At 41.1% G+C, this 26857-nt stretch overlaps 2 protein-coding genes across 4 annotated transcripts; one reads left to right on the top strand and one right to left on the bottom strand.

Moving 5' to 3' along the window:
• Nucleotides 1–1193: 1193 nt before the first annotated feature.
• poc1a (POC1 centriolar protein A) lies at nucleotides 1194–26857 on the top strand. Of its 3 annotated transcripts, none has more exons than XM_053867158.1 (11): nucleotides 1194–1362; nucleotides 4547–4631; nucleotides 4709–4880; nucleotides 4956–5135; nucleotides 5213–5320; nucleotides 5518–5633; nucleotides 7025–7158; nucleotides 10660–10728; nucleotides 10863–11006; nucleotides 18901–19128; nucleotides 25983–26857. In XM_053867158.1, the coding sequence occupies exons 1-11, from the start codon at nucleotides 1348–1350 to the stop codon at nucleotides 26091–26093; spliced, it is 1362 nt and encodes a 453-aa protein (XP_053723133.1). In that variant the 5' UTR covers nucleotides 1194–1347; the 3' UTR covers nucleotides 26094–26857. The 3 variants fall into 3 exon arrangements, with proteins under 3 accessions (XP_053723133.1, XP_053723132.1, XP_053723131.1); XM_053867157.1 differs by lacking the exon at nucleotides 25983–26857 and adding an exon at nucleotides 20518–25975; XM_053867156.1 differs by lacking the exon at nucleotides 25983–26857 and adding an exon at nucleotides 19189–20493.
• On the bottom strand, nucleotides 2736–3418 carry b9d2 (B9 domain containing 2). The gene has a single exon (XM_053867207.1). The coding sequence runs from the start codon at nucleotides 3322–3324 to the stop codon at nucleotides 2797–2799; it is 528 nt and encodes a 175-aa protein (XP_053723182.1). The 5' UTR covers nucleotides 3325–3418; the 3' UTR covers nucleotides 2736–2796.

Genomic DNA, 26857 nt, shown 5'->3' with positions numbered 1-26857 from the left:
TGTAACTTAAAAGAAGATTTTAACTGCACAAGAGTGGCCAATAATGTTTCCAATCTTGTCAGAACCTTTTCTGTGCCTCCAGGGTTATTCTAAAGAATGTTCTTGATGGTATCTGTGATGTGGAGTTGTTGTAGTCAACAAATGTTTGTGTGGCTATTGGCCATGCTTGTGTTGATGGCATCTTCATTTATCTTACATATAGAACAGACACTAAATGTGTGATTTGCCATTCTTTGCGAGTTAACTCTGCTTTACTGCAATTAAATGAGAATATTAATGTTATCACCTTTTGCTGGCAATGTTTTTGGCGATGGTGACCGAAAATTGACCAAAATCGCTGGGACATATTTCTAAAATCATCATCCACTCCTCAGTCTGCTCTAGATCTAGGGACCTGGGGAAGCTGTTGTTCTGACCCACATGACCTCATGACCATTTAAATATCTCATTTCCACTTCATAATGAGCTCTAGTCCACTCTCAACATTCACGTGATATTAGTGCGCCACGACGATACATCATGAACTTAAACTGCATGAAGAACATTCCAGCAAAACTTATAACAACAGAGCTTTTTTGTTAGTTTCTATGTTTGTTTGTATTTTTTTGGAAACTGGTATAAACAATAATGCATTATTTGTCACTTTTAATCCTTGTTTATTACAAGGATCAATAGTGCAGAGCACTATTCAAGATATTATTCCTCATTGAAGTCTAGTTACATATTTCTTGCAAATTATCTGTTAAGTGATGAAAGGTTATAATACAAGACTCAATAGTGTCCATTGAAACTGAATTCTTGTCACACTGCTGACTCCCTGTGGTCACGGGGATCTACTGCACTTTAAACTTCAAATAAAGGCACTGCATTTTGAAATGAAAACCACCCATGACATTTCTGTCTGTATTGCACATGTTTCGAATTTCTATTGGTGTTAATTTTAGTTTGAACTCTGGTCGTTTATTTCTACGTCTTCTTTATTTTATTATCCCCCTACTACTAGGTCTTTTTTTCTCTATATATAGACACACAACGTGCGCTACAACGCTATTTTTCATAACTGAATCACAAAGACTTTGGATTCAAAGGTAAGGCGATGCAGTGCCCGGCTTTATTTTCACGTGGACGTCACGCTATGCTGCGGTCCCTTTAAGAACTCCGTTCGCTGCCTCAGCGCGCAGCTGCGGCGCGGAAACTGAAACTTGTTGTTGTCAGTGGCGGCTAACCAGCAGGAAGCTAATTCCAGTTAACCTGCTGAACAAATGCGATTTTGTCGACCCAGTTCGATCAAAGCGTTTTCATCCAACTGTAACATAATTAACAGAACGTGACAGTGAATCTGAAAAAATGTCTTCCACACTGGTGAGTGGGCTTTTATCTACTTGTCGAATACATTTGCTTTTTGTGTAACTCATTTTAATCTTATTTATTCAACGGTGACGTAGACAGTTTAAGTTGTCTTTGAACGTGTCTCATGCAAGTGAAATAGCATTATTTTGTGTGGTTAAACAGGTCGTGGATTAAAATGTCCCTGGAGATATCCGATATTATAAAGCTAACACTACATGTATTCATTGTTACTTGGACTTGCTACAAGTGTTTATTGGCCATTCTGTAGTGTCTGACTGCTATTACTTGCTCAGTGTCTGTTTATTGCGAATTATTGTTCAACCATGACATCCTAGTACCTCAAGAAAAAAGTTATTCAAATCAAGCTGCTTTTTACATGTTGGCTGAAAAATATTAGTACATCAGTTGAGTGGGAAAAATACAACAAAAATAGAGTTCACACTTGAATTCACATGTATGAACTTTCTTCACTTCAGTCCCTGATGCACCACTCTTAGATAATGTGATTTCAGAAAGTCGCAGATAAAAGAGGCTACATGAGATTGTACGGATGGATGGAACTTTTAAAAACTTCAGCATAGTAGCTTAAAAATGTTGGTCTGTTCACTTAACACATTGAAGAGTTCACCGTGATGTTTGAGCTCATGTGTAGCGATTCAAACGTGGACAACTTAAGAAATAAAAAGTGACATAGAAGTTGCACATTATAATGTACCAATATTTTTAAGATCTACACCCAACTGTGTCTCTGGGTGCCTGATGGAAAATTTTACATTCACATTAGGCTAGGTTAGAAAAGTGGCGTGGACAGACACCACATTAGCGCATCATAAAATTGCCTTTCCCCTGAAAGATGAGTGGTTTGTCATGTGATAATACTGTACTGTTCACAGGGCAGAAATGATGGAGGCCTGTCAAATAGAGCTCGCCAAAGTTGTCTGGAAGTCATAGCTGAAACTCTAAAGCCTGTTATCCACAAGAAGTTATTAGCACGTTTTAAGGATCAGACTTAGACTTGCGTTTACAGTATTATCAGAAAATGGAAATGTTTTTTCATCATAAGAAAAAGAATGTGTAAACCAAAAACTTCAATAACTTAAACTAATATTTGTCAAGTTTTCTAACAATATGAAGGGAAGTGTTCAGTTTGACAACTACAGTAAACTAAGAATTGTGCTATCCCATTTTAAATTGTAAAACAATTCTCCCAACAGCAACTTGTAGTGTATGATTGTAAGTCATGGCAGAATCTTGTTTGAACTGTCCAAAGAAATATTCATAGAATTTAAGTTGTCTTACAACCTTATTCTTAAGAACCCGTGCTTGATTTAAAAATAAAAAACACAACAGTAGACGAAGACAATAGTTTATTTATAAAACGGGTGTATAAAATGTACAAAAACGTGAGCAGAATTGAGCATAACTTTGACGTAACGTATTCCCCGGCTAACTGTCAACTCCGTACTTGTCGAAGTGTCTCATGATTAAGCCGAGCTCCAGCTCCACGGTCCCCATGGCTTCAGTGTTGAGCCTGTACCGGTCCGCCCCGCTGTAGATAAGGTCCGGGCTGCGGAGCTGAGGACCACCGCCGACGAACATCTGAGCTAGCTGCTCCTGCCACGACCCGAGCGGTCTCCAAGTAACGCAGCTGATGCGATGGTGTCCGGGACTGGACGGGACGTGGCAGTACCCGTATCCGTACAGCTGGCACCGTCCGAAAGAGTCCTGGTGCCACACCTGCAGGTGAAGCTTGGGCCAGCCTTGGAGTCCCCTCGTCGCGTAGTGCAGATCGATCGGGTGGCTCCAGTACGCCATGTCCCCCGCCTGCGGCATGTCAACCTGAGTCTGACCTTCTTTTAATCCGGAGAGGAGACGCCATGCTCCTCCCGTATGGACTCCCCATTTGCAAAACAGGCTGTTTTGAGGGAAACCGCTCGCTCCGACGATCTGTCCAATGATGTGGAGCTCGGCCATGTCATTAAAAACCAAAACAAGAGACCTTCGTTAGCAACCCTCAGAGTTAGCGCCTCTAGTTCCCTTGACAACAGCTCATAGAGGCGGGAGCCTTTCTTCTTCTACACCAGTGTGGACGTATCTGGGCGCAATACTGCCCCTCACTGGTCAGCGATATTTTTCAATAATAATAGTAATAATAATTATTATTATTGCATATTACGGTCCCATTTCCGATTTAATATATTTAACAAAATGTGTGAGTAGTATTTGTTTCGTTTTCAAAGGATTTAACGCTTTAAAAATGAAATAGAACAGTAATCATCTCGAAAAACAACAATACAATAATGAATAATTCAAAAGTAAATGTTGCTGTTTATCATGTCTTCAAGGGAGCTCTTGAAGTAATATTCTATTCCAGAGGTTCTTAACTAACTAACTAACTAACTAACTTAAGAACTAATACATTACTCTTGATTGTGATCAACAACCATATTTAATCTAGTCACATAAAACAAACCAAAACCTTGTGGAATGACATGAAACCATGTGATCATCGCAAAGACATTTATTTGTCATCGAAAAGTCCAACCAACAGCAGAACCAGGTGTAAGTCATGTTGATCAAATTCGCTCAAGAAAAAAAAACCACTTGAAAAACTGAATAAAATTCTGAATAAAATAAATAGAATAAAACTGTCTAAATATCATAAAATATTTTATTTAAACTCCAATGAAGATATTAGTAAAGTGTAAATGAAAGTATTGCCATAAAATGTTCTTTATCATTTTTACATAGTTGGTAACTATCACAGATTTGCAGCTGTCAAATCAATTCAGTGACACACTACTGCCACCATATGTGGCTAATGTAGTTGAACTGAGCGTCTCGCGGTCCTTGTGGCCCAAAAGTGTAAAACAAAAAAAGTTTTAGCAGCCCTTTAGGAAGCCCTCGCGGCCCAACCATGGGCCTCAGCCTTATGGTTAAGCCTATCACTGTTCTATTCATTAAGTCTACCAAAAATACATAAAATATATACAGACCAAATATTCCATGTCAGTGAAATTTGATGTTTTAATTTCAATTTAATTTAATAATTGTTTCTGGTGATGGCCTATTGTTTATTTTATTTTGGTTTTTAATGATCCACAGTCCTTTTCTGTCCTGCAGTGGCTTAATTTCTAAATTGAAATTCTTTCCTTCATTATTCCTTAAAATACACCTGAAATGTTTTTCTCCTTAGACCGATCCAACCCTTGACAGGAATTTTAAGGGACACAAGGAAGGAGTCACATGTGTGGACTTCAGCTGTACTATGAAACAGATCGGTACCCGCTATTACATCAGCTTATCTTCTGCTCTGTATTACAGTCACAGTTTAATTGATTTTGTCTTGTCTTCCCAGTCACTAGCTCCATGGACTCGACCATCATGATCTGGAACCTGAAGCCTCAGATGAGAGCATATCGTTTTGACGGGCATACAGACGCTGTACTTTCTGTTCAGTTCTCTCCCTCCGGTCAGCTGGTGGCTTCTAGTTCGAGAGACAAAAGCGTGCGACTCTGGGTTCCCAACATGTATGTCCTCATGAGAAGAATATCAAATAGTAGTTTGTCCCATCTGTAACTGCTCAATCTGTTCATGTGAATCAGGAAAGCTGACTCAACCGTGTTTAAGGCTCACACTTCAACGGTACGAAGTGTCGCCTTTTCTGGTGACGGACAGACTATTGTAACCGCCTCCGACGACAAAACCGTCAAAGTTTGGACTGTCCACAGGCAGAAGTTCCTCTACTCGCTGAACCAGCACATAAACTGGGTCCGCTGTGCAAAGTAGGCCTTGACTGTCGCACCAATGCTGACATCTAGCAAAACAGAAGAATTAAAATGATATTTATTCCATGTGACAGGTTTTCCCCAGATGACCGACTCATTGTGTCCTGCAGCGATGACAAGGCAATTAAGCTGTGGGACAAGAAAAGCAGAGAGTGTATTCATTCTTTCTATGAGCATACTGGGTGAGTCGAGAGAATTTATATAGCGTCCTTCATTTCTCACCCACCACTTTTCCAGGTTAAATCATGAGTTTACTGTGTCCTCCTGTGATTTGGTGATGATCGGTGAAGATTCATGTCACCACTAAAAGTTCACGTGTTCTTCCACATTTAAGTTATCAACGCACTGTATTTGATCCAATCTGGTTCTGTCTTCTTAGTTATGCCACCCATGTGGACTTTCATCCCAGTGGGACCTGTATTGCCGCAGCCAGCACTGACAACACTGTCAAAATTTGGGACATCAGATCCCACAAGATGCTGCAGCACTATCAAGGTATTGAATATTCCATTGTGTAAGACTGAATTTGCTTTGTCGCTACACCAGGTTTCAACTTTTTATATTGACACCCAGCCTTCTTGACCGTCAGCGTCCCTGAGGTCTGCTTAAAATTACATTACTAGTCATTGATTCACATTATTTGGTTACTACCTCATTGTGTGTGGGGTAGTAATAGTAATAGTTGGACCCTAACCTTGCTCTTTTTCTGTGAGGAGAATCATCAGCTTTTTAGATGACAGATAACAGAGTGGCACAGTATGGAAAATGGTAAACTAGTAAACAGGTTCCCATATCTATCATCCATCCATCCGTCATCTATCTATCTATCTATCTATCTATCTATCTATCTATCTATCTATCTATCTACCTGTCTGTCCGTCTGTCCATCCATCTGTCCTTCCATCTATCCGTCCATCCATTGCATATAGCTATATAGATAACTGAATTATATTCATCACCTTGTATTCTTCAGTACTGTTTTATTATCCACATATTAGCAGCAGTTGGTGGTGCTGTGACCCTCAGCTGCACTGAAAGGAAGCCTATCTTTATTGGCTGAGTTCCCGCCTTTCCTTCTCCTGTGTTCCCAAAATCAAACGCTTCAGCCATTTGATCTTTCATTTAATTCTTTAATTGATTCGACTAAATTGATTTTTGCCGTCGGAGCTTATCATAGATAATTGCGTCTTCCCTAGGTGGGCATTGAAAGAAAACATCTCGCATTAATTAAAAAGCAATTTTGCTTCCTAACTGCGTTACAATCTAGATTGCTTGTTGAAAGAAATAAATGCGTCTGATTGTTTTGCATTATTTTGGTATGAAGTTTGTGTTATGCCAGCATCTCAAGGTCGCATAATCCTCGCGTGCCATAAACCTGTCCTGATATTTCTGCGCATATCTGATCTGCACCGTTTTATCCTACAGTTTATGTAGAGGAATTTCCGCCAGCAGGGGGCAGTGCTGCTATGCGCGTTTCCTGTCTGTATTAGCGGCCAAGCTCACTCACTGCATTGTATAGCAATTAAAATTCTTATTGTGTTGGAGCCACAGGACATTTTGCTTAACTGATTCAAATGTGCCCCAAGATGTCTTCAACATTCTCTTGTTACGCAGTCTGTGGCGCATTTGAGCCGTTCATTTAGGCTGATAGCAGTAGCCTGAGAAAATGTTTCTCCACTCAGCACTGGTTTTAAAGAGGGTCAAATATCAGGTGTCATTGAACTGAGGATAAGAGAAGAACCAAGCACGCAAATACAAATGTGTCTGTCAATTCTTTTTTCCCCATCTGCTGACAATAATGTCATCGCTCAACAACAGTGTCATTGGAGTGAACCCTGAAAATCAAATCTCAAGTTGAACCTTTTCTCGCTGTCCTTGTTTTACAGTCCACAACGGTGCAGTGAATAGTTTGTCTTTCCACCCGGCTGGTAATTTCCTCATCACCGCATCAAACGATTCCACTTTGAAGATCCTGGATCTTATTGAAGGCAAACTGTTATACACGCTCCATGGACACCAGGTACACACACACACACACACACACACACACACACACACACACACACACACACACACACACACACACACACACACACACACACTCAGAATGATTTCTGTTTTTATGTAATCATCCTCAAGTCTGTTTTTTTCCATTTCATGATGGACTTTTTCGGTTTATGCATGTGTGCATATGTGTTCATGTACACAATGACTTTTTTGTCTGTGTGTGTGTGGTGTATTTTAGTACTTGCCAGCAGCCCACTCATGATGACTAATATCAGTGTTGTTGGAAGGAAGCAGAACTGCAATCCTTCTGATTTCCCTCTACCTCCTCTCACCATCCCCGTTATGTCTCAAACCTGTTTGTTTCACTTTGTCATTTTTGTGCTTTTCAGTAATAATTATATTTAAGGGCAGCTAACATGCTATAATTGTCACTTGCCAATGTTATTCCTCCGCCTACTCGTCTGCAGAGCCGCCGCCGGACAGCTCAGAATTGGGTTTTATTATATTATGGAGCGGCTTTCTAGTTGTTGAATCAATCACTCAAAACCGTATGTGGTCTCAAATGTCATTCTGTTGAAATGCACTTTTTTTTGCTTCATTTTGAATCACTGTGAACACTGTTTCTTGGAGAGACTTTTCCGCTTCACAGCTACCAAGTAGTGTCTGCATCACTCTTGGTTCCGCCATTGTGTTGACATGGGAGTTGGGTGTTGTTCCTCACTTCATTTGCAGAGCCACACTTGGGTGTGAAGGTGTATAAATAATGCCATGTGTGGTCTCTGGACAAACACAGGAGTGCTCTGAGAGGCGGAGACAGCACGTGCTGTTTGACAAAGATCTTAAGGTTGACGCACAAGACGATTACAATTTTCCAGCGTTTGATTTTACTTCTCACAAAAACAGCGCGGGTTCTGACGCTTTAAATGACTTTAATTTATTATTTTTTTTAGCCATTGAATAAAATAACAGGTGGAGGTCAAAATCCCAGTTTAGGATTCCCTCATGCTGCTATATATATATATATATACTTTATTGTATTAAATAAATACTATATTATACAACTACATTTTCTCTATCTTTTTTCCTTTATTTTCCAATCACTTACAGCAAAGGCAATGTTGGATAGAAGAAGTGAAGAGCTGGCATGTCTCGTCACAAATATCGTGATGCAGTGAAACAAGGCTTACCGCTGACCTGTTTTTATAATGGCATTAAAAACATTTACTGGTTTCCTCCTGGCTCTCACAAGGACAGAACTGCAGGGAAAAAAATGCGGAAATATCGATCTGGAAAACTGCACGGGCACTTTTTATGATGAGTAAAACAGAAAGTGCTGCTATGAACTGCTCAGGGAGCTGGGTTTGTGGGTGCCAAAGTTGGTCAGTTGTGTGTGAAAATGTCCTGCCACGTGTTGGTAATGCCATTAGGATTTAAGTCTTCCATACTTTTTCTCTGGCCTTTGAACAGCACCTTGAATTGTTAAATCTCATTATTTCTCTTCAGCGGTGACTCGGAGTCAAGTGTGACCGGTCGGCTTCAGCGACCCATGTTCGTTTCTTCATACAGAGAAGGTGCCAGCTAGTTCCACTGCTGAGTGTGTGTGTTTGTGTCTGGCCATTGCGAGTGCCAGCCTGGCACTAGGCATTAGTCAGAGCAGAGACAGAACATGCTGTCTGTCAGGCTGTCGCGTTGCCATGGCAATGCTGTCTGCTTCTCTCAGGTGCTTCTGGGAAACCATTCCTCACTCAAACTAACCTGTCTGGGTGCCAACAACTGCACACAGCCACTTCTCTGCTCCCTCCAAGAGCCCTCCACGTACAAAGAAATAATGTGATTTTCCAATAGTGCCACATACCCTCTGAGCTCTTACACCAGGTGTTAAATACCTCAGTGCATTTCCCACTAAAGGCTGTATATGCTTTTCTTTCAGAGTCTGTTATGCCAGCATAATCCTGTGGTCATAAATATTTTTGCTGGTCATAAATATTTTTAAAAGCCTGTTACAACAACCAGCAGGAGAGGCTTTGCTACAAACATATGTACTGCTTTTAAAGAAGCGTGGACTCCATCAACAGGTCACAGCATATCAGGGTACATGAACAATTTGCAGAAACTAATTCGCTTCTAAATTGTCTTTCACTGTGGGAGGAATCCAAAGTGCCTGGTCGAAACCCTTACAAAGAAGGGATGCAGGTGTACACCAACCTGTTCCTCTGGCTGGGCGGCAGCACTGTCCACGACCTACTGTCCTGCCTCTGCTTTAAGAGTCATATTTAACATAATTATGAGTTTTATTCTGAGACGTCTGATTCTTTTTGGCCTTTTTTGAGTTTTATTAACTATGTAGAATTTTGCAGTTTATCTCTGTTGTGATATCATTGTATCGCGATGCCTTTCACCAGAGGTCTGGCGGTACAGTCCGCGGATGGGAAAGGACAGAACTACATTGTAATTCCTTAAACTCTGATATTGATGTTTCATGTCTAATATTCAAATGTTTTTTTATTTTATATTTATCCACTTTTAAAAAAAGCATTATATAAACACATCTTAAACACTAAACATAAGTAATTAAAACATAAGTACTATCCCTTAACTAAAAGCACTTTATTCATCATGTTTTCTGACTAGATTTTACCTTGGAGTAGTCCCCTCTGAACACCATAAGTACTGGGGGTGTAAGAAGATAGTGATCCGCCCAAATATCGCAATACTTGATTCCGCGATGATATAATATTTTTTTGTTCACTAAGGGATTGGTTCATTTCTCTGTTGGAGTGCAAAATTTAACTGTATCACCACCAAACATTGTATTGCAAGATACCTGCCAATACACAGCCCTAATCATTTACTTATTTATCAGCTCTAAATGAGCAAGTACTTTATGAATGGTTAACATCTGTTCCTCAATCTTAAGCAGTGCTTGTCTATTGTTTTCTGTTGCGCCCGCACCAGGAAGAAGTAAACGTTATATGCCCTCCAACTCTCTGCCTCCTCTGTTAATAGTATCATTTGTCTATAAAATTATTATAAGTACACCTCTGCATAACATTGTATCCTTGTTAACATTAAAGAAAAGAGACAGTAATGCAGATCAACAAGAATAACTTAACATTGTATTTGTTTATTTTCTTCACTGCTCATATTCTCTGACCGATGTTGACCAGTTTTAGTTCTCAACAACTCACTTTTATTTATTTTTACAATGCCATACTACTGAGACTGTAGGCACACGCACACCTTTCAGAGTTACACTGCCACTTCAACACTGAGATGCGAGCTGCTCAGAAGATCACCCTGAAGGCCAAAGACATGGAGAATCAAATCTGTTCTAATTATTTCGCCGTCCTTTTGAAAGAAAAGTACTCTGCAGTGCACTGTGTGGTTTTCAATATTCTATTGTTACTGTACCTCTCGAGAATATCAAGCATTTCCCCGATGACAACTCAATTTTTTAAATTGAATTACACCCTGTAAACACATCAATATAATTTAAATAATCAATATTTTTCAGGGTCCAGCCAACTGTGTGGCTTTCTCCACGACAGGAGATCACTTTGCCTCCGGCGGTTCGGACAAACAGGTGATGACCAAAAATGATCAAAGATACGGTATATGAGAAGTTTGAAAGGCAAAACAAACATGTGTCTGTCCTGCTGGTAAATGGACCTTTGATCTTTGCTGTGTAATAAGAAGCCTTTTCTATAAATTCTACAGGTGCTGGTGTGGAAGAGCAACTTTGATGAGTGCGAGGATCTAGTTAGTGCACAACGTGCTGCTTCTTCTTGCATGCAAATTCCAGCAGGCCCCCCGACAGCGTACCCTCCATTAAACATGCAGCCATCTGTGAAGCACAGCCAGGTTAGTGGGGACAGCAGGAGGAAAACACAACATTAACATCCTGCACGTTTTTGTCATTGTCTCTTTCAGCAGACTTCTATTCCATCACACAGTGAAACCAGTCAATTGTAATAGTTCGACCTGGATAAACAGCCCATTTATAGCAGCAGTCATAAGTGATTATATAGATTTATCTTTTGACAAGGTTTTTTATTGATGGCAAAAAAAATCTTAATAATTATCTTATCAGCCATTTGAAATACTTTAGGACGGCCTGACAACCCTGGTCCTCACTATATGAATTAGCACTCTGACAGAGGAGACGTGCGCCTGGTTCGTTCAGATTTTCATAAGGAAGAGGGTCTTTGTGTTCTAGTCTGTTAATGGATCTATTCAATGCCTTCCTGTGTTCTCCATCTTTATATGAAGTAACCAAACTGATCCTCGAGTGTTTGTGCCAAGTCCATCCTTTGGAAATTCGCTGCATCTTTGCTGCTAAACTGCTGATACATTGTTGACTCTCACAATCTCTGTATCATTAGATTCCAGTCAAATCCACTTTTGGCAAAGGGCTGAAGAACCGTAGAAATGTATTGTTGAGGCATTAAGTAAAAGCCATCTAGTCTATGGTCAGAGAGCAAGCGTTTGGCGGCACTTATCCTGTGCCGCTGAGGCTGGCTTTAAACTTGGCGGCCCTCCCCATCTCTGTACTCTGTACTGCTGGTGATGCCATATTTCTTTGCTGCCTGTTGGATGATGCTGCTGCATTTGTCATCTTCAAGCAAGCCTCAAAACATCCTACGTGTTTCCCCGTCTTTCAGGCCCATTGGCAATGTTGAGTGTTTTCATTACGGGCGCCACCTGTAGATGCAGCTGTATATTGATGTTTATGTCTAGACACTGACTATTGGATCGCCTAATCTTTTCAGAATCTGAGGGAAAATCTCATTGGGTCTCCACAACGTCACTCCATTATAAATTTCATGTTAATAAAAGATTCACTGTTAAGAGGCTCACGTTATCAATCTGACTTTTCACTCAAATATGCAGTCAATTCCTCAAATGAATTAAGGAATCACTCAGCTAGTGTACACCTTAAAACAAACCATATGTATTTTAACTGAGATGATGGTGAGTGTCGTGAGCTAGAAAAGAGACCCAGCTGCGACGCTGTCGACCCACGAATCCTTGTCCTTGTGAAAGTGCACCTATTCCTTCCTTAATGAAGTTAACAAATCTGAGTCCACACAAACTCACTGGGGACAATGTCGTGGACATGCCAAGCCTGTATGTGGCGCTCGCAACGGACGATAGCGTAGCATGAGCATCAAAGGTAGCGTTTCTAATTTCTAAGTCTAGGATCAAACAACTTCACTAATCTTGTTACTTTTTGTCAATAAAATAACAATAAAAATAATGAAGTAAATATCAGGCAATGCTCTTTTTTATCATGTATGTAGCAGTAGAGCACAAAATGATTGTATGATTATATATTCGGGCATTGCTGGAAGATAAAATCACTTGGGCCTATAGAAGTATGTATATACATCAGCTCCTCTTATTACGTGTTGCTTATCTGATCCATTAATATCTCTCCTTTGAAGTCTGTTTTGGCCCAAAGCTGCATTCAAATCTCTGATCCAACAAACATTTGATCTTCATCTACACTTTGATGTAAACCAGGGTTTTGACCTCATGAATATTAAATAATAGGCACTTCTCAATGACATTCTCTGAAATAGAAAGTCATTTTCTCTTACAAGAGTTCAAGTTTTTAGATGTGAAATATGCTGCTGGGCCTCATAGGCCGCCAGTCAGATCTGACCACTGACGTATAACTCTGAACCCCCAAGGCTTTGATAACATCCCAAAATGCCAGTTCTAGTTTGGCTATAAATATGATGAAACTCAAGCCGGCCATTGTCTATTTTTGTGTCTGGAATCTAATAGAACATCCCTCTGTTTCCAGAACATCTCGATCAATACGTCATAACTGGCATTGTTAGATTAGAAACCGTTTAAATGTTTGAAAATCATATTGTTAATATGGAAAAAAAGTAATGGTTGAACATAAGAGTTACGTATTTTCACCTCCCCTATATGGTATGTTAGTTATCATTTTAATTTCTGTTCACAAAACATGATCCTTACTGATGCAATAATGTTTGAGAGTGTTTGATAAGCGTATGTCTATCTCTTGAACTGACGCCTTCACAAGGCCTCCATAACCTCAAACATAGAAGTTTTTGCCCTTGTCTGATCCAGTTACAAGCAAACCACATCAGCCAAAATGCTTACGCTTATTAACGCTGGTTCCGGTGACGTCTCAAACTACACAAACCATGTTGTGTTATGGTCCACTGAGCTCAGAAACTGTGGGGATGGATTGGCTGAAAGACATGATCAGCACCAAAGTCAGCATGTAACGGAGCCATTAGTTGTGTTTAATTATTGAAGGACCTTTAACACTCGGAGGGGACAGAGTGTCGAGGATGGGTGGGGTAACCTCGGGCGGCGGATTAGATTTCCATTATTAGCATCAGCAGTGTCACTTACATCTACAAGGGCAGAGACAACATCCTTGTCTGGCTTATTGATCGATCTCTCAACTTGAGAACCAGCAGCAGCAGTGATCTCCAGGAGAGGAGAGTTGCTGCAGACAGAAATGAGTTCAGTGTTATGTCCACCTCTGCATAGCATTCATGCACCAGTTGCTCGATTTTCAGGCTTTTTTTTTTACTGAGGAAAAAATTAGTACCTTCATAAAGATATTTCTGTTCAGATACATTTTCCCCAGGATGGAATATATTTCACAAAAACCCATATTTTTGCTTCATAATCACTTTGTTTATCTTTGAAAAGCGGGAGTGGAAAGCACTGGTGGAATATAATAGCGAACCGCAAGCCCGTATTAGAATGATTTTGGTAATGAAAGCAACCTTGGAGTGCAACCAGCTTTTCATAATGCTTCTCATTGAACTGAGAGGTTTCTATGCGTGTTCATGAAAAACACTGTAACAGACAGCTTTGAAACCTTTCCGTTGGTTTGGTGCGAAATCATGAGATATTACTGTCTTTAAATAGTAGTAAAGCTACAAAATGATGATGCCACTCTTCCTAAGAAAACACCTGAGAGGTACCTGGACAGTGAAAAGAACTAGCATGTGATGATATAAGCCCTTAAGTTCTTCATTCAACCACGTCATAAATTCAACAGGTGTCTTGAAGGTGAAATTTAGAATCACATCTTCCACTATTTATAAAGCAGAATTTTTTTGTCTGTCTGTGAGATTGAAGGTCCTGGTACATTCTTTGTTAAACTAGTTATTCCATATCACTGGCCCTGTTCTGCCATCATTTTACTCCAGAAAAAAATAGTAGGTGGCAGTAGCTTTATAGTCCAGACCATCTAACCTGAAGACCAAGTTCAGTCAAGTCCAAGACAAGACGGAGACCTTGAGAAAAGAACACAGTTTGTGGCAAACAGGTCAAAATTCTTCAAAATAAAAGACTTATTTGGTTAGAATCAAACTCTTTCACACGTGTCATGTTTAAAAAGAGACAGAGTAGCTCTGGTGAAGTCTGCTCCTCAGGATTCATACACTGCTGTATAGTCGAAGCTAAATCGGCGCTTATTGACTACGACACCTGTTTCTTCTCCCTCTTTTGGTCTCTGTTGGCAGCTGATGCTGGGATGCATTTCGTTTATCCTGGAAGTGCTAGCTTCTTAGATTTTCCAAGTTATGGATAATTTATTCATTCATAATTCATTATTGATGAAGGCCCTTTCATCTCTCATAATCTGCTGCCTGAGTCGCACACGTGTGGACCGTGAGAAAGAATGGGAGAACGGAAATGTCTACTGCTCATCTCAAAGCTTACTTCAGAAGAGCTTAATTGGAACTGAGAAGTATAGAAAATATTTCATCAGCGTCAGAATGAGAGATGGATTGTGGAAAAAAAACGTATGTTCTTGTATCAGTTCAGATCTCTTTTCCACGTCTCTGTCACATGCCATCATCAGTTTATAATTCTTTCCCCTTGCTGACTTTTAAATACTAAATAATGTGCTTCCATCAAATTTTTGCAAGAGCCTCAAAACCAGTGACTGTACTTCTATGTTGGACGAGAGTCACTTTTGCATTAAATGCAATATATGCGACAAAATCATCTGTTGCGCTACTATATGGCAGTGCAGGCAGCGACACGTTTTGGACGTCAAGGTTGTGGCTTCAGAGCATTCCAAGCAGCTTGTTTCAGTCAACACTGGTTACATCAAATGCTGAAGTTGAATAATCCGTCATGCCACGTTCCCGAATCACAACCCAGATTTTACTGTGACGTATGCACAGGGAAAATTCAACAACAGGATGAACACGCAAAATGGAAAATTGTTTTTGTTCATGACTCAGATTCACCTACATTTTTACGCAACTTGAGAGGTGGAGCAAGTTCCTTTGGAGGCTCGATTAGTGACACCTACAGTTGCTAGTTGCATTCAACCTTGTAAACTGTCATTTATGCAGTGTGTTTATATGAAGTGACCTATTCACAACAACAGAGGGCTTTGCGTGGGGGAGCAATCGCGCTTCTGACATTTGTCTGACCTTGGAATATTGTTTCTTGCTCATGACATGGTGAAGGAAGAGCTGAGCCAAAAGGCCGAGCTCTGCCTGTCATCTATGGCTAAACTTTGGGAACTGACCAAAAGAGCAAGATTGTGGATAATGGCATTTAAAATTCATTTTCTCCACAGTTTGGCTGGACTCAAAGTTCACACCAAAATCGACTTGACAGCACACTAATCGAATCTGAGTCTTTTTCTAGTCACTAAAGCGACTGCTACCTGCCTCGCAAGTACCGTTAAATAAGTATATTAGTCTGCTAGGAGCAGGTTTAAGTTAGTGGATCCTCAGCATGGCGGAACAGAGTGGCAGAACTGTAGCCTGTTGCTGAGTTGTGGATGCCAGCAACTACTAATACTAGCTATTCCTCCATTTCACTTCTATCTTGTTGCGAAACTTTCCCTATTTACATAACATCTGGGCTCTGACTGGTTAACACACTTGGACATTAGGTGATGGGCGATATGGACAAAAAAATGTATCGTGATAAATGTTGTAGTTTCGGCGACGATAATTATCATGGTAAATACATTTTCAGTCTATTCCATGTGTTGGATGCACTGCACTCTCTGTTTTATGATGAAACTTATTAGTGGAGTTTGTGTCCAACGTCATTATTTGTTTAAGTTTAAATATAATAGTTAACTAAGATGTGAAATTCAACGTTTCACCTCTCTGGTAGAAGCTCCTTGTGTCTGACAGACTGCTCTGTCAGTTTTATGTAGGGGTTAAATTGAGCCGTCTGTCTGCTGTAACAGTTTGCTTTAACTATGGACCAGTCTGGACACATTGGACTGTCACATCCTCAGCTTCCATATTGTAGCATCCAATCACACCTCTACTATGCTTTGACTTTACATGTATATTAGTCGTTTTTGCTGCATTGATCGTATTTGATGGAGAGACCTTGTAAGGGAAACTGTGAAAGTTGGATTGATGCATCTGCCTTTTGGTCCTTTCTGATCATTTTGAAGCGTCAACATCAAATTTGACGTTACTTTCGAATAACACAGCATTTTAATACAGTACTTGAACTTTGTAGAGCCAAACATGTATTTGCCAGTTGTTTTTTTTATTTATTATTAATGGGAGCACTTCCACCAGGTATATCAACATTGATGCATACAGTATATGGAACTTTCTGAAGCTCCAATAAAGGCTGAGTTATAAACCCAAATTGTGCTGCAGCCTTAATGGAAGACTCTCGGCTGCTTGGTTTTCAGTGGCATATTTTGCCTTGTAATGTTTTGGTGTGACCTGAAATGTGAAGCACGATTTCAACATTCATGTTTCTCGGTGATTGAAGCGAGAGGGGGTCACAGCGGTCTCATCCAGCAGAGCTGAACATTAGTGTTACAGAGAAAAGCTACTGTTCCTAATTCATCAGGAAGAGAATGTATTATTTAGCGGAGGTTTATTCATACAGAGGCAAAGGGCGCTCATGCCCGCTGCCCTCTCAGAATCCAACCCACAAGGAACTCTTGAGTAGCTAATGTGATATGCCAATCATTAATGAACTCTGGAGTCACAGGCGCAATACCAGGAACACACAAACCTATTTAGTACATGAGCTCAGCTTGATGCGTGCGGTTGAGTCAGGCTGTCGCTCATCTCGACACAGCTGAGCAAATCTTTGCCACTGTATTGGTGTGTGAGGACAGTGTGCGTCTGTGTGTGTGTGTGTAAGAGTGAGATATCCAACCATTGCTGACAGGCAGATCAGCTCTCTCAGATCACATCCTCCCTTAATCCCCCCTCCAACCCCCTCCTGTCTCCAGCTTCACATCTGGGCCTTTCTCCCGCTCACGTGTGCCGGCAGACGAGTCGCACACTCGCAGCAGGCTTCCCTTCACAGTTCAACACACAAACACACACCACTGCACTGCTCCGCTTCAGGATGTTGATTGAAGAGGCAGCAGTAGCTCCATAAACCTCTTGTTTTTTCTGTCATTATTTTGCTGGCACACGTGGTGCGGCGTTGTGATAAATGTCATCTCTCCAGCATTCGTAGTACCATTTCTACAATTTTTAAGCAGAATATTACGGTCAAATTACATTCATTTTGAAGGCTGCTTTAATGTGAAAAGCAAAACTAGTTGCAATGGCGTTGCATATTTTCACGTGAATTCAAGACCAATGTTGGCGAGTTCTGCCGAGGAGCTGTTATTGAGACACATCGACTGGAAGTCTTTCAGTTATCCACTATCCAATCTGGAATTGTGTTGCTAAAGAATCCGAGTCCCCATTATTGGTCTCATGACTGAGTCGTGCAGCTGACTGGCTGCATTTGTGACCAGTAGACAGTTGAATTTAGGTCTCAGGAAAATTTCCACTGTTGGTCTTTCCACTTGAGGTGATTCATTAGGAGGACGGTTGCTGCGTGTGCTGTGTTAGCATATGTGTGTTTGCTCTCGTGTGCTTTAGGTAGCTCCCGGTCCTCGCTCAGTTCATGTCAGCGATGCTTGATGCTGCATAGTGAGAAGTCTGAATGTGTTAAGGAGGTTTCTTAAAATGAAAGCACAATAAGGTTGTTTATTTTAACACGCGCTCTGTTCTAAAACCTATTTGAGTGTGCCATTAACGTATATTTAAAGGCATGGTGTGTAACTTTGGAAAAACAATTGACTCCCAACAGTCCCCATCTGAACAAGGGAACTGCTCCAGTTCTGAAGCCTCCCCACCAGATTTTATTTCTACCCCAGACTGAGTCAATGATGCCACTACTGCATTTGAGATACTAAAACCTCCCAACTGCATCTTGAAAGTATCTCGCGGTGTGTACTCGTGGATAGCAGAAGGCTATACATTAGCATCGGCTAACAGATCCTGCTCTCGTAAAGTTTACTTCTGTGCAACAAATTGAACAAATGTGGCAGTATTCTTCATTTGATTTCTCACCTGTCCAGAAGAAGATGCCAGTTCCAAATCCAGTTTCAGACCTTAACATTGCCGTGGTTTATGTATGTTTCTGCTTGTTTCTGTCCTTTTCTGTCTTCTTTCTGTTGGGATTTTGTCTTTAGCTACTTTACCATATAAGATGTTACCGGAAAAGCATCTTTTCATGCCAAGGCTTGCAAATGGTTACAGTTGTTACAGTGATGTTAAGATACATTGGGAATACCTCTGAACCACGCCCCCTCACTGAGCAGGCTTGTGATCTATTTTTTGATAGATCACCTAAAGTTCTATATAATTGACTATATTACTATAATAAAATGCTCAATCAATAATAAAAAATATTTGTTATCATGATTTTTGAATCGCTATTGCACTTTTCACTTCCACCCAAGGCTACTGCAACGTCAACCAGACAGGACAGCCATACCGCAGCCCACAGTCGAGTGAGCCATCCCAACAGAATCTCTGAATTATCTACCGCCCACCACACGCCGGCTCCGAGCCTGTCTCAGAACCCACCTCACGGTAGAGTATCTCTGAAGGCATCTGATGTCGAGGCAGCACCTGGACTCAACAGCACCCTGGAGCACATTATTGGTCAACTTGAAATTCTCACTCAGGTAAGTAGAAGTTTATTTTAACTTGTCTACTGTATTTATCTGCACCACCCACTCGCACAGTCGGGAACGGAAAAGCCCCCTTGCAGCATGACCAGTCATCTTCAAACAACACTAGAGACTTTGAGATATACCTTGCTGCTATTGAAGAGAAACCTGTTTAAGTCATGGCTATTTGGTGAAGAAACGCCAGAGCAATATTGAGTTTGGGTCTGAGAAGAAAACATCAGAGGGTGACCGGGGTGCAGGCAAACTCTGCTCCTTTTATTTTCAGCACCTGCACAGGCCCGAAAGGCAAACTCTTTTTAAGAGAACAATGATGTACTGTTTTGAAGGTCAAAAAACGAGGGTATCAACAAAAGGCCAACGGCCAGATCCCATTTCCACCTTGATGTAAGACATCACAATCAAACTTTGAATGGATACCAAAGGTGACATGGCGCGTGGTTGCTAATGCTTTAGATCTCAAAGGTGATGCACATTCTCACGTGCCACAGTGCACATTCTGCACATGTGCCAGTTGTACCCAGTTTGAAACAGAACCGAACCAGAGTCTGTGTGACTCAATTAATTTGTGGAGCGCAGTCAGAAGAAAACAGCCCCAAGTGAAGACCCAGCAGTCTGCTTTTCGTCTTTTGTTTTGCTTCTTTATTTTAATTGGAAGCTCACTGTCCCGATTTATTGTGACTGTTCTTACTCAAACTGACATCCTTGTGTCTGGGGATTTTTCAAGAGTATAGAGTTACGTGAATCTGAACGATAAAGCAGGTATTATTTTGTATAAGTTTTCTTCTGCAATCCAGGCGTGTAAGACCTTCCTTGTTGGATGATTGTCTCCTGTTTTTATGGTGCATTTTGATCTGTGGCGAAACATTTTTGGAAGGAAATAATAGTAGTTGAACTGGGAACTGTGCAGTCAAGACTTTTGGCAGATTGGAATGGCACTTCAACCACGGTTGTCAAGGTGAACAATACATTGGCTCTCTTAAGACGCCCAATAGCCACCATCTTCAAGTGCCTTTGCTGAGAAGTCAGCTTTTAAAATGAGATGTCAAAGCAAGGGTTTTCAATTGAAGCGCATGTTCAACCTTCTGCAGCATGTGCTGACACCATGGACAGTGCGTCAAGTAAAATGAGAAGGGAGGTCTGGGTTAGCCGTGGGATGGCACACTTTTCAGTATCTATACATAAAGCTCAAGCAACCATGCTTTTCAGTCCCAGAAGCAGTGTGTGTCAGTACATTTTTTTATTCTCCAATTTAATCTTATTTTTTAGTGTCCTCTGTCTGTGGTTTATTGTTTTAACTCCAGCAGCCATTGACAATGAAAGTCATAGTTTTGAGAGGACATTAGACGAAATTATCCTCTAATAAAATTCTGTACGCTGTTTCAGAAGTGTTGCAGACTTGCTATGTTAATGGCGGCTGAGCTAATAAGCTCTCAACAAGGTTCAGAGAATTGCAGCCAAAAATCCCACCTTGTTTGCTCTGTGATGCCAATGAGCAACTCCTTATAAGATGCTATGTCGGCTGTGATGTGCAGTCACGAATGTGGTCCGAGCAGAGGACATCATTCATACATGAGCAGAAGCAGCTCTCTGCTTCTCTGACTGATAGTAAGTGTAAATCTTTGATGGCCTCACATATAAAAGACTTCACTTTGGAGTATGCGTGTTTGTGTCTGTGTGAGTGTGTGTGTTAATGCCTGTAGCTTTCTCCTGGCTCTCTTTCTTGTTGCCATCCAGCTGCAGTGCAGCATGTGGGAGCATTTACACCAGGCCCAGGGCGACCGGGCTGCATGGGAACCTCTCCTTTGGGGGAGCTGGTGCCAATCGCTTTCAAGCCGACTGCACCCCAACTCGGGTGCTTCATTGGCATCTGGCTCTATGATTCTGTTCTTTGTGTTTCGGGAGTTTTCCTTCACTGTAGAGACATCCGTGTTGAATTTCCTGTATATGTCCAACAGTCTGGAGGGGATCTAAGGGCTGTGTGGTGGTGAGCAAAAAAAAATGTTATTTGTTTATTGCACAGTTTATTGTTTAAATGAAGCAGTAGTTACATATTTTAATGGTTGCAAAACCAGAGTTACATGTCGAGTTAAATTAACCTGTCTTTCAGAAAGCAATGCTCATTTCACCACTCTATTGTTCTGAACATCTCAGACAGCATGTAAAACGCACTCTTCCTAAAGTGCAGTGACAGAGGCCACGTTTAATTGGATCTTATCAAATCAAAGACTTGCATTTCATTGTACATTTCTTCCATTAAACAGCTGGTGTATCTGGAACATGCACATTTGACCTTATGCAGCCTCTCTGGAAGTATGTCAATCAAAATGAAAATTAGCTGGAGGTTCTCCCAAGTTAGCACCTTGATGTGATGACCTGCAAAGATGTTAAAAGTTTTGAACTTTGATGGCTGAGCAAGGGGAGATTATAAATTATTAATCTGCAAAATTCCAGTCGAAGAATGCAGTTCACAGGGTGTTGAGTTAAGGGTGGAACTCAACCGTTCTTCCACCAAGACGTCACGCTTCAAGGTTTCTCCGAAGAAGAATCCAAACAATAGGCTTCTTAAAACCCAAATTGAGGAGCGACTCCGGCTGGCTTTTGTTCAGCTACAACTTCCAAGAATACTAAAATTACCTCCCCCCGCCCCCAATCTACTGCAGAGGTTGACAGAACAACATTGACTTCAGCATCTTGTATCCATTTTCCCTCAGAATTCTTCTCCTGTGCTTCAGCTCTTACTTTTACAGTGGAACAGACAGAGAGAAGGTGCTGAATTATTCAACAAAACGCTGAAGCTTCCAAAGGTTCAGTTTGCTGCGTTTGCTGCTTTTCACTTGTCCTTGCACTCCATTCCATATTCCCTCTTGTTTTCTTAAAATTCATCGCTCAGCTCTGTCTTTACTCCCTTTTGTACTCGATCCTGAAGTCTCTTCACCGACGGTTGCTTTAATTTAGCCACTTGAGTTTCTGAATAAGACCACATTCCCTGAGACGAGGCTGAATACAATCCAGTTTTGTCACTTTCTTAGTGGAGGTTGTTGTCACGTCTGAGTTGCACTTCGACGTATTGTGATGACTGTGTTACTGGTACGTCAGCAGGGCTGCCTTCACTGAAATGCACTAAATAATAATAAAGTGGGAAGAAAGATGGTGGGTGTGATTCTGAGTTGCTTGAAAATGGGGAAGGTGCATTGCTTCAGCTCCTTGAAGTAGAAAGGAGTAGAGCTGTATCGATCGATATTTTTTTTTTTTTGCCACCAGTATGGCCATTTCTGACATCAACATGATTGGCCGATACTTGCTGTGATGCTGCAGACACGACATTTCTGCGTGTCGCTACATGTATTCTAACAAGGAACAACTTAAATGAGGGCCACCGTGCCTTCAGAAAAATTATGGTACTAGAACAAAGTGGAAACATCAAAACAAACAAAGACACATAAATGGAGGTGGACATCAAATCCTGAAAGAAACATGACTGAGTCTGTTGCTCGCCGAACTCAAGTCGCACATTCCAGCTGGACATATAAAGAGATCGACTGTGTGAAGATGGCTGCAGAAATAGAGAGGACTTTGCTTCTCGTGATTAAAAACGTTCGTTTTTATTGTCACCAATTTAGTAAATGTAAAAAGACTCCAATATTAATGGAGTTTATAATTTTGGACGACCAGCTATATGCTATTGTCATAAATCAGAGCTGTCAGTGGCAGACTTTCTCCAACCTCTGTATCATAATGTGGTTTTCACTGAACCCATAGTCTCATAGTATCATATATGGGACATCCATCTAATCTTCCTTTAGCCCAAATAATACGCCATTTCTTTTGCCATTTTATAAAAGTTATGGACAAATGTTGGGAAGGTGTGACCTACTGAATGTTTTCGTTGTTTGAATACAGTTTTGAACAGAGAGGAAAAGTGACCTTCCAGCATTGACGGACAGTAGAAGAGAGAAGGGCGATCACAGCCTGCTGTACCAACTGGGATCCCACTGGGTCATATGAATGGGTGTTACTGTATGTACTGTGAAAACAGCCATTCAATGGCCTTCATTCTTCCCACAATGGGGAAATACGACAAAATGGAGACCTAGGGAACAAGACGATGAGTTGAAGGGGATTGTGAAAATGGCTTCAAACGTTTGACACTGTATTTCCGATTTTGAAATTCCTTTAAAGGATAGTGTCACTGTAGTGAGTGCTGGTTTACAGTCGACTTAAATTGGTTTCAACCTCCTCAGTTATTAAAGGCCATGCGTGGATATTATTTCACCCCTGTGATCAATGAGCGTCTGATGGAGTGAACCTGAAATTCAGGATATCACTTTTAATAGGATCCTTCACGAGTGTAGTTACCTAATGTTTACAAAGATCCTTGCAAACCCAACTTTAATAGCGAACAGCAATTAGCCGTATTAAAGCGCGACTTCCAATCTGTTTCCTATTATCCACTTTGTCTTTGATTTCCAGTCCAGTGCAGCGGGCGTCATACCAAAGCTATGAGTCTTGGTAACATACGCCAGTAGCGCCGAGGGCAACGCAGAGTATAATGTGTTGTGGAGGGAAGAGAAAAGATAGCTGGCACTATTTTTAGGGGCTAAAAGATTTGGTTTCTACCCCAGATGAAAAGCATTGGGCTGTATAACGTTGCTGCGGCCCGGGGACTCGCACAGGATCACTGGCACAGAACACCAATAGTTGGGCTCAGGTCTGAGCAGCCATATCAGGTTAGAGAGATAAACAGGCTCGTATTGATCCAGGAAATGGAGACAGGTAGCGAGAAGGCAAAAGGAAACACTAGCCCTCGCCCCACAGAGATGGAGTGGCAGATGTTTCTGGTTTGACCACTTGTGAGAAGACTTAGCCTCACTTCTGTAGGACTGGGTGATTTCTCACGGCTCAGTTCGCTGTTTTGAGGTGACAAGAATAACTTCATAAAGCTTTTGACATTGTGGTGCTTTCCAGGAAGAAACAAATGTGCTCCGAAAATGTGTTCAGTTCTTCTAATCTTGATTGTAGAACCTGGGCTCGCAGAAATGTTTTGCACAGGATTCCAAAGAATCAAAACTTTTTATCGAAGCCTTCCAAATGACTTTTTTGAATATATAATAAATATAAATCTATCACTCTTTACCCATTTTTACTCATTTCCACATGTCTGGATAGATACGATACTGTTCTGCGTGTTTTTTTTTGTTTTTTTTTAAACCGTGAGAAGACTCCATAACTTTTGTCAACATTTGCAGTCCGTTTGCTGCATTTTAAGGTGCTCATTTTACAGAATACAGCAGATGTTTTGTCTTACCCACAACGTTATTTTTTGTCTGGCCCCTGGCATGAAAGATTTATGAAGGCCAGTTTTTGTTTAATCATGGAAATGCCTTTTTCATTTCAAAATAAGAAATCACTGTATGAACAGTTTAGCCTTGAAATATAAATAACCTAGAATGAAATATAATAAATGTTTAAATGATTGTTTTTTAGGTTTATTACATTAAATACAGTATTCATCAATCCAACCATCCACACATCCTCAACCGCTTATCCGTTGCCAGGTCACAGGTCGCATGTTTTTACATAATCCCCTTTGTAAAAAAAATACTTATGATAAATAACCTCGTCCCCAATACGTTCCCCTCCTAAAACGCAATGACTTACTGGACGACGTGCTTTGTAATAAAAAAGCTGTAAACATCTATTTGTACAAAAAAATGACTTGATAACCAACAAGTAAACATGACTCAAATAACAAATGTTAGCTGTAAAAGCTGCAAAAACTTTGATGCATTAAGATTCACACAGATTCCAAGAGTCTGGAAACCAGTGAGACAAAGACAATGTTGCAAACCGACCAATCTTCAGATGCTTCATACTTGCTGTCTACTTACTATCAATGTACATTTGAGCCACTTAGTTTCACTGTGGTTCTCTGTCTTCAAGGTCGAAAGCAGCAGCCAGCGCTGGTCCATGTTGCATCAACGGGTTTTGACCAGTGAAATGCAACTCATGGTTAGCATTTAGATTTGAGTGGCAGAAGAACATGGCGAGTCGATGAATCTTTTTTCAGCGACCTTACACAGAAGAAAACGTTGTACGTCCTGTATTCTTAAGCAGTTCCCCCTACAAGACCTGTGCGGGTTGTCCGCCCTCTCTCTCACCCAAGCAGCTGAGATAGGCTCCAGCTCCATGCGACTCAAGTCTGGTTCTGAAGTCTGGCTCCTTTGTCTCCAAATCTTGGATTTGTAAGTAAAACTGGCTTGACTAAGCAGACCCTGGACCAAGTCTGTATTGTGAAACGCTCTATGGACATACATGGCACACAGACAGAGTCGATAGAGGAAACCTGGGCTGCCAGTACTGGAACCAGGCTAAGCCTCAACCCTGCATTCTTGGTCAGAAATGGCCTCAGCAATGGTTTGAATGATGTCTTTGCATTGATAGTTTCATGATGTTTGATCGCTCACAAATCTCAAAACAGACACCTGGTCCAAAGCATTTTTTCTTTCTTCCCGTCGTGTGTGATGATGCCTGTGTTTGTGTTGGATAGCAGAGCGAGTGCGTGCTAGACACACAGAGACGCTGCTGTTTTCATTTCATGCAGCAAATTTCTCGACAATAATCAACTGGATTGTTGTGTGGATGAACAACATCTGCCTGAAACGTACAAACTGCCTCTTTCACACGCACAAACGCTGCCATTATGTGGTGGTTACTGTCAGGCTGACGCCGCGCAGCTTCTCTAATATGCGCTTTTCTTTATTGTCCATCTCCATCCGTGTTTCCGCCCTCTTGCTCTGTCACTTCATTCATCGCCCCCTCACTCACTCCAGCCTTCTCCGCCCCACCAGACTGTTTCCATCCTGGAGCAGCGGCTGACCCTGACGGAGGACAAGCTCAAAGAATGTTTGGAGAACCAAGTGGCCATAGGTCGGCTCCTCCAGGGACCAGAGGAGGCCTGAACCTGTGCCGGTGCTTGAGTCACGCGCACGACGACATGATCTCCTCATGAACACAACTGTCTGTGAAGCACACACCGAGAGGTTCTTCTTCCACAAAAGTGCTGAGCGCGACACTTTCCTGTTCTGCTGACAAAGGACCTTCAACTGTGTGTGAGTGTGGAGGCTTTGGAACCTGAATATGGGCTGAGCTTGAAGGCACAAGAGGCAAATTTAAAGACGTTTGGATTTAAATATGAAACGTTTTAAATTATACACTTGTTTCTTCAGTGAAGATGAGCAGCTAAAATTCACTATTGAGTAGTTGTTTACAGTTTTAAGAGCATGTCTGTTCTTCTTCTTCTCAAGGACCATCTGTGGAGTTGTTGCTGCCGCCATGTTGAGTTGTATCATTTGACACTAGTCAAGGCTCGAAATGTATAAATAAATCCTCTGTCTTTGATTCATTTCTTATAATACTGTTGACTGAGAATAATACTTTGAATACTTTTTCCTAGAAACCACAGCACATAGACGCAGTTGTGCTCCCACCTTATAGAAACCTAGATCACTCTTGTGTGTCTCAAACTCAGCCTCTCGACATAGTTCCTGATGAATTGACAAGTGCTGCTAACTAATCTGTGACTGTATGGACGGAAGCTGTTTGGTGTGGAGACCAAATGTTTCTATTTTTTGCTAAACACATGAGGACAAAATTCACTTTTTCCATTCATTTCTAAAGGTCTCAGTTTGCGAATTAAGGCTTTGAACCCATTACATTTGTGTAA

The sequence above is a fragment of the Synchiropus splendidus genome, chromosome 6, assembly GCF_027744825.2.
Source record: "Synchiropus splendidus isolate RoL2022-P1 chromosome 6, RoL_Sspl_1.0, whole genome shotgun sequence".
Lineage (NCBI taxonomy): Eukaryota > Metazoa > Chordata > Actinopteri > Syngnathiformes > Callionymidae > Synchiropus > Synchiropus splendidus.
Note: the sequence above shows the minus strand (reverse complement) of the source record. Positions and strands in the feature narration are given on the sequence as shown.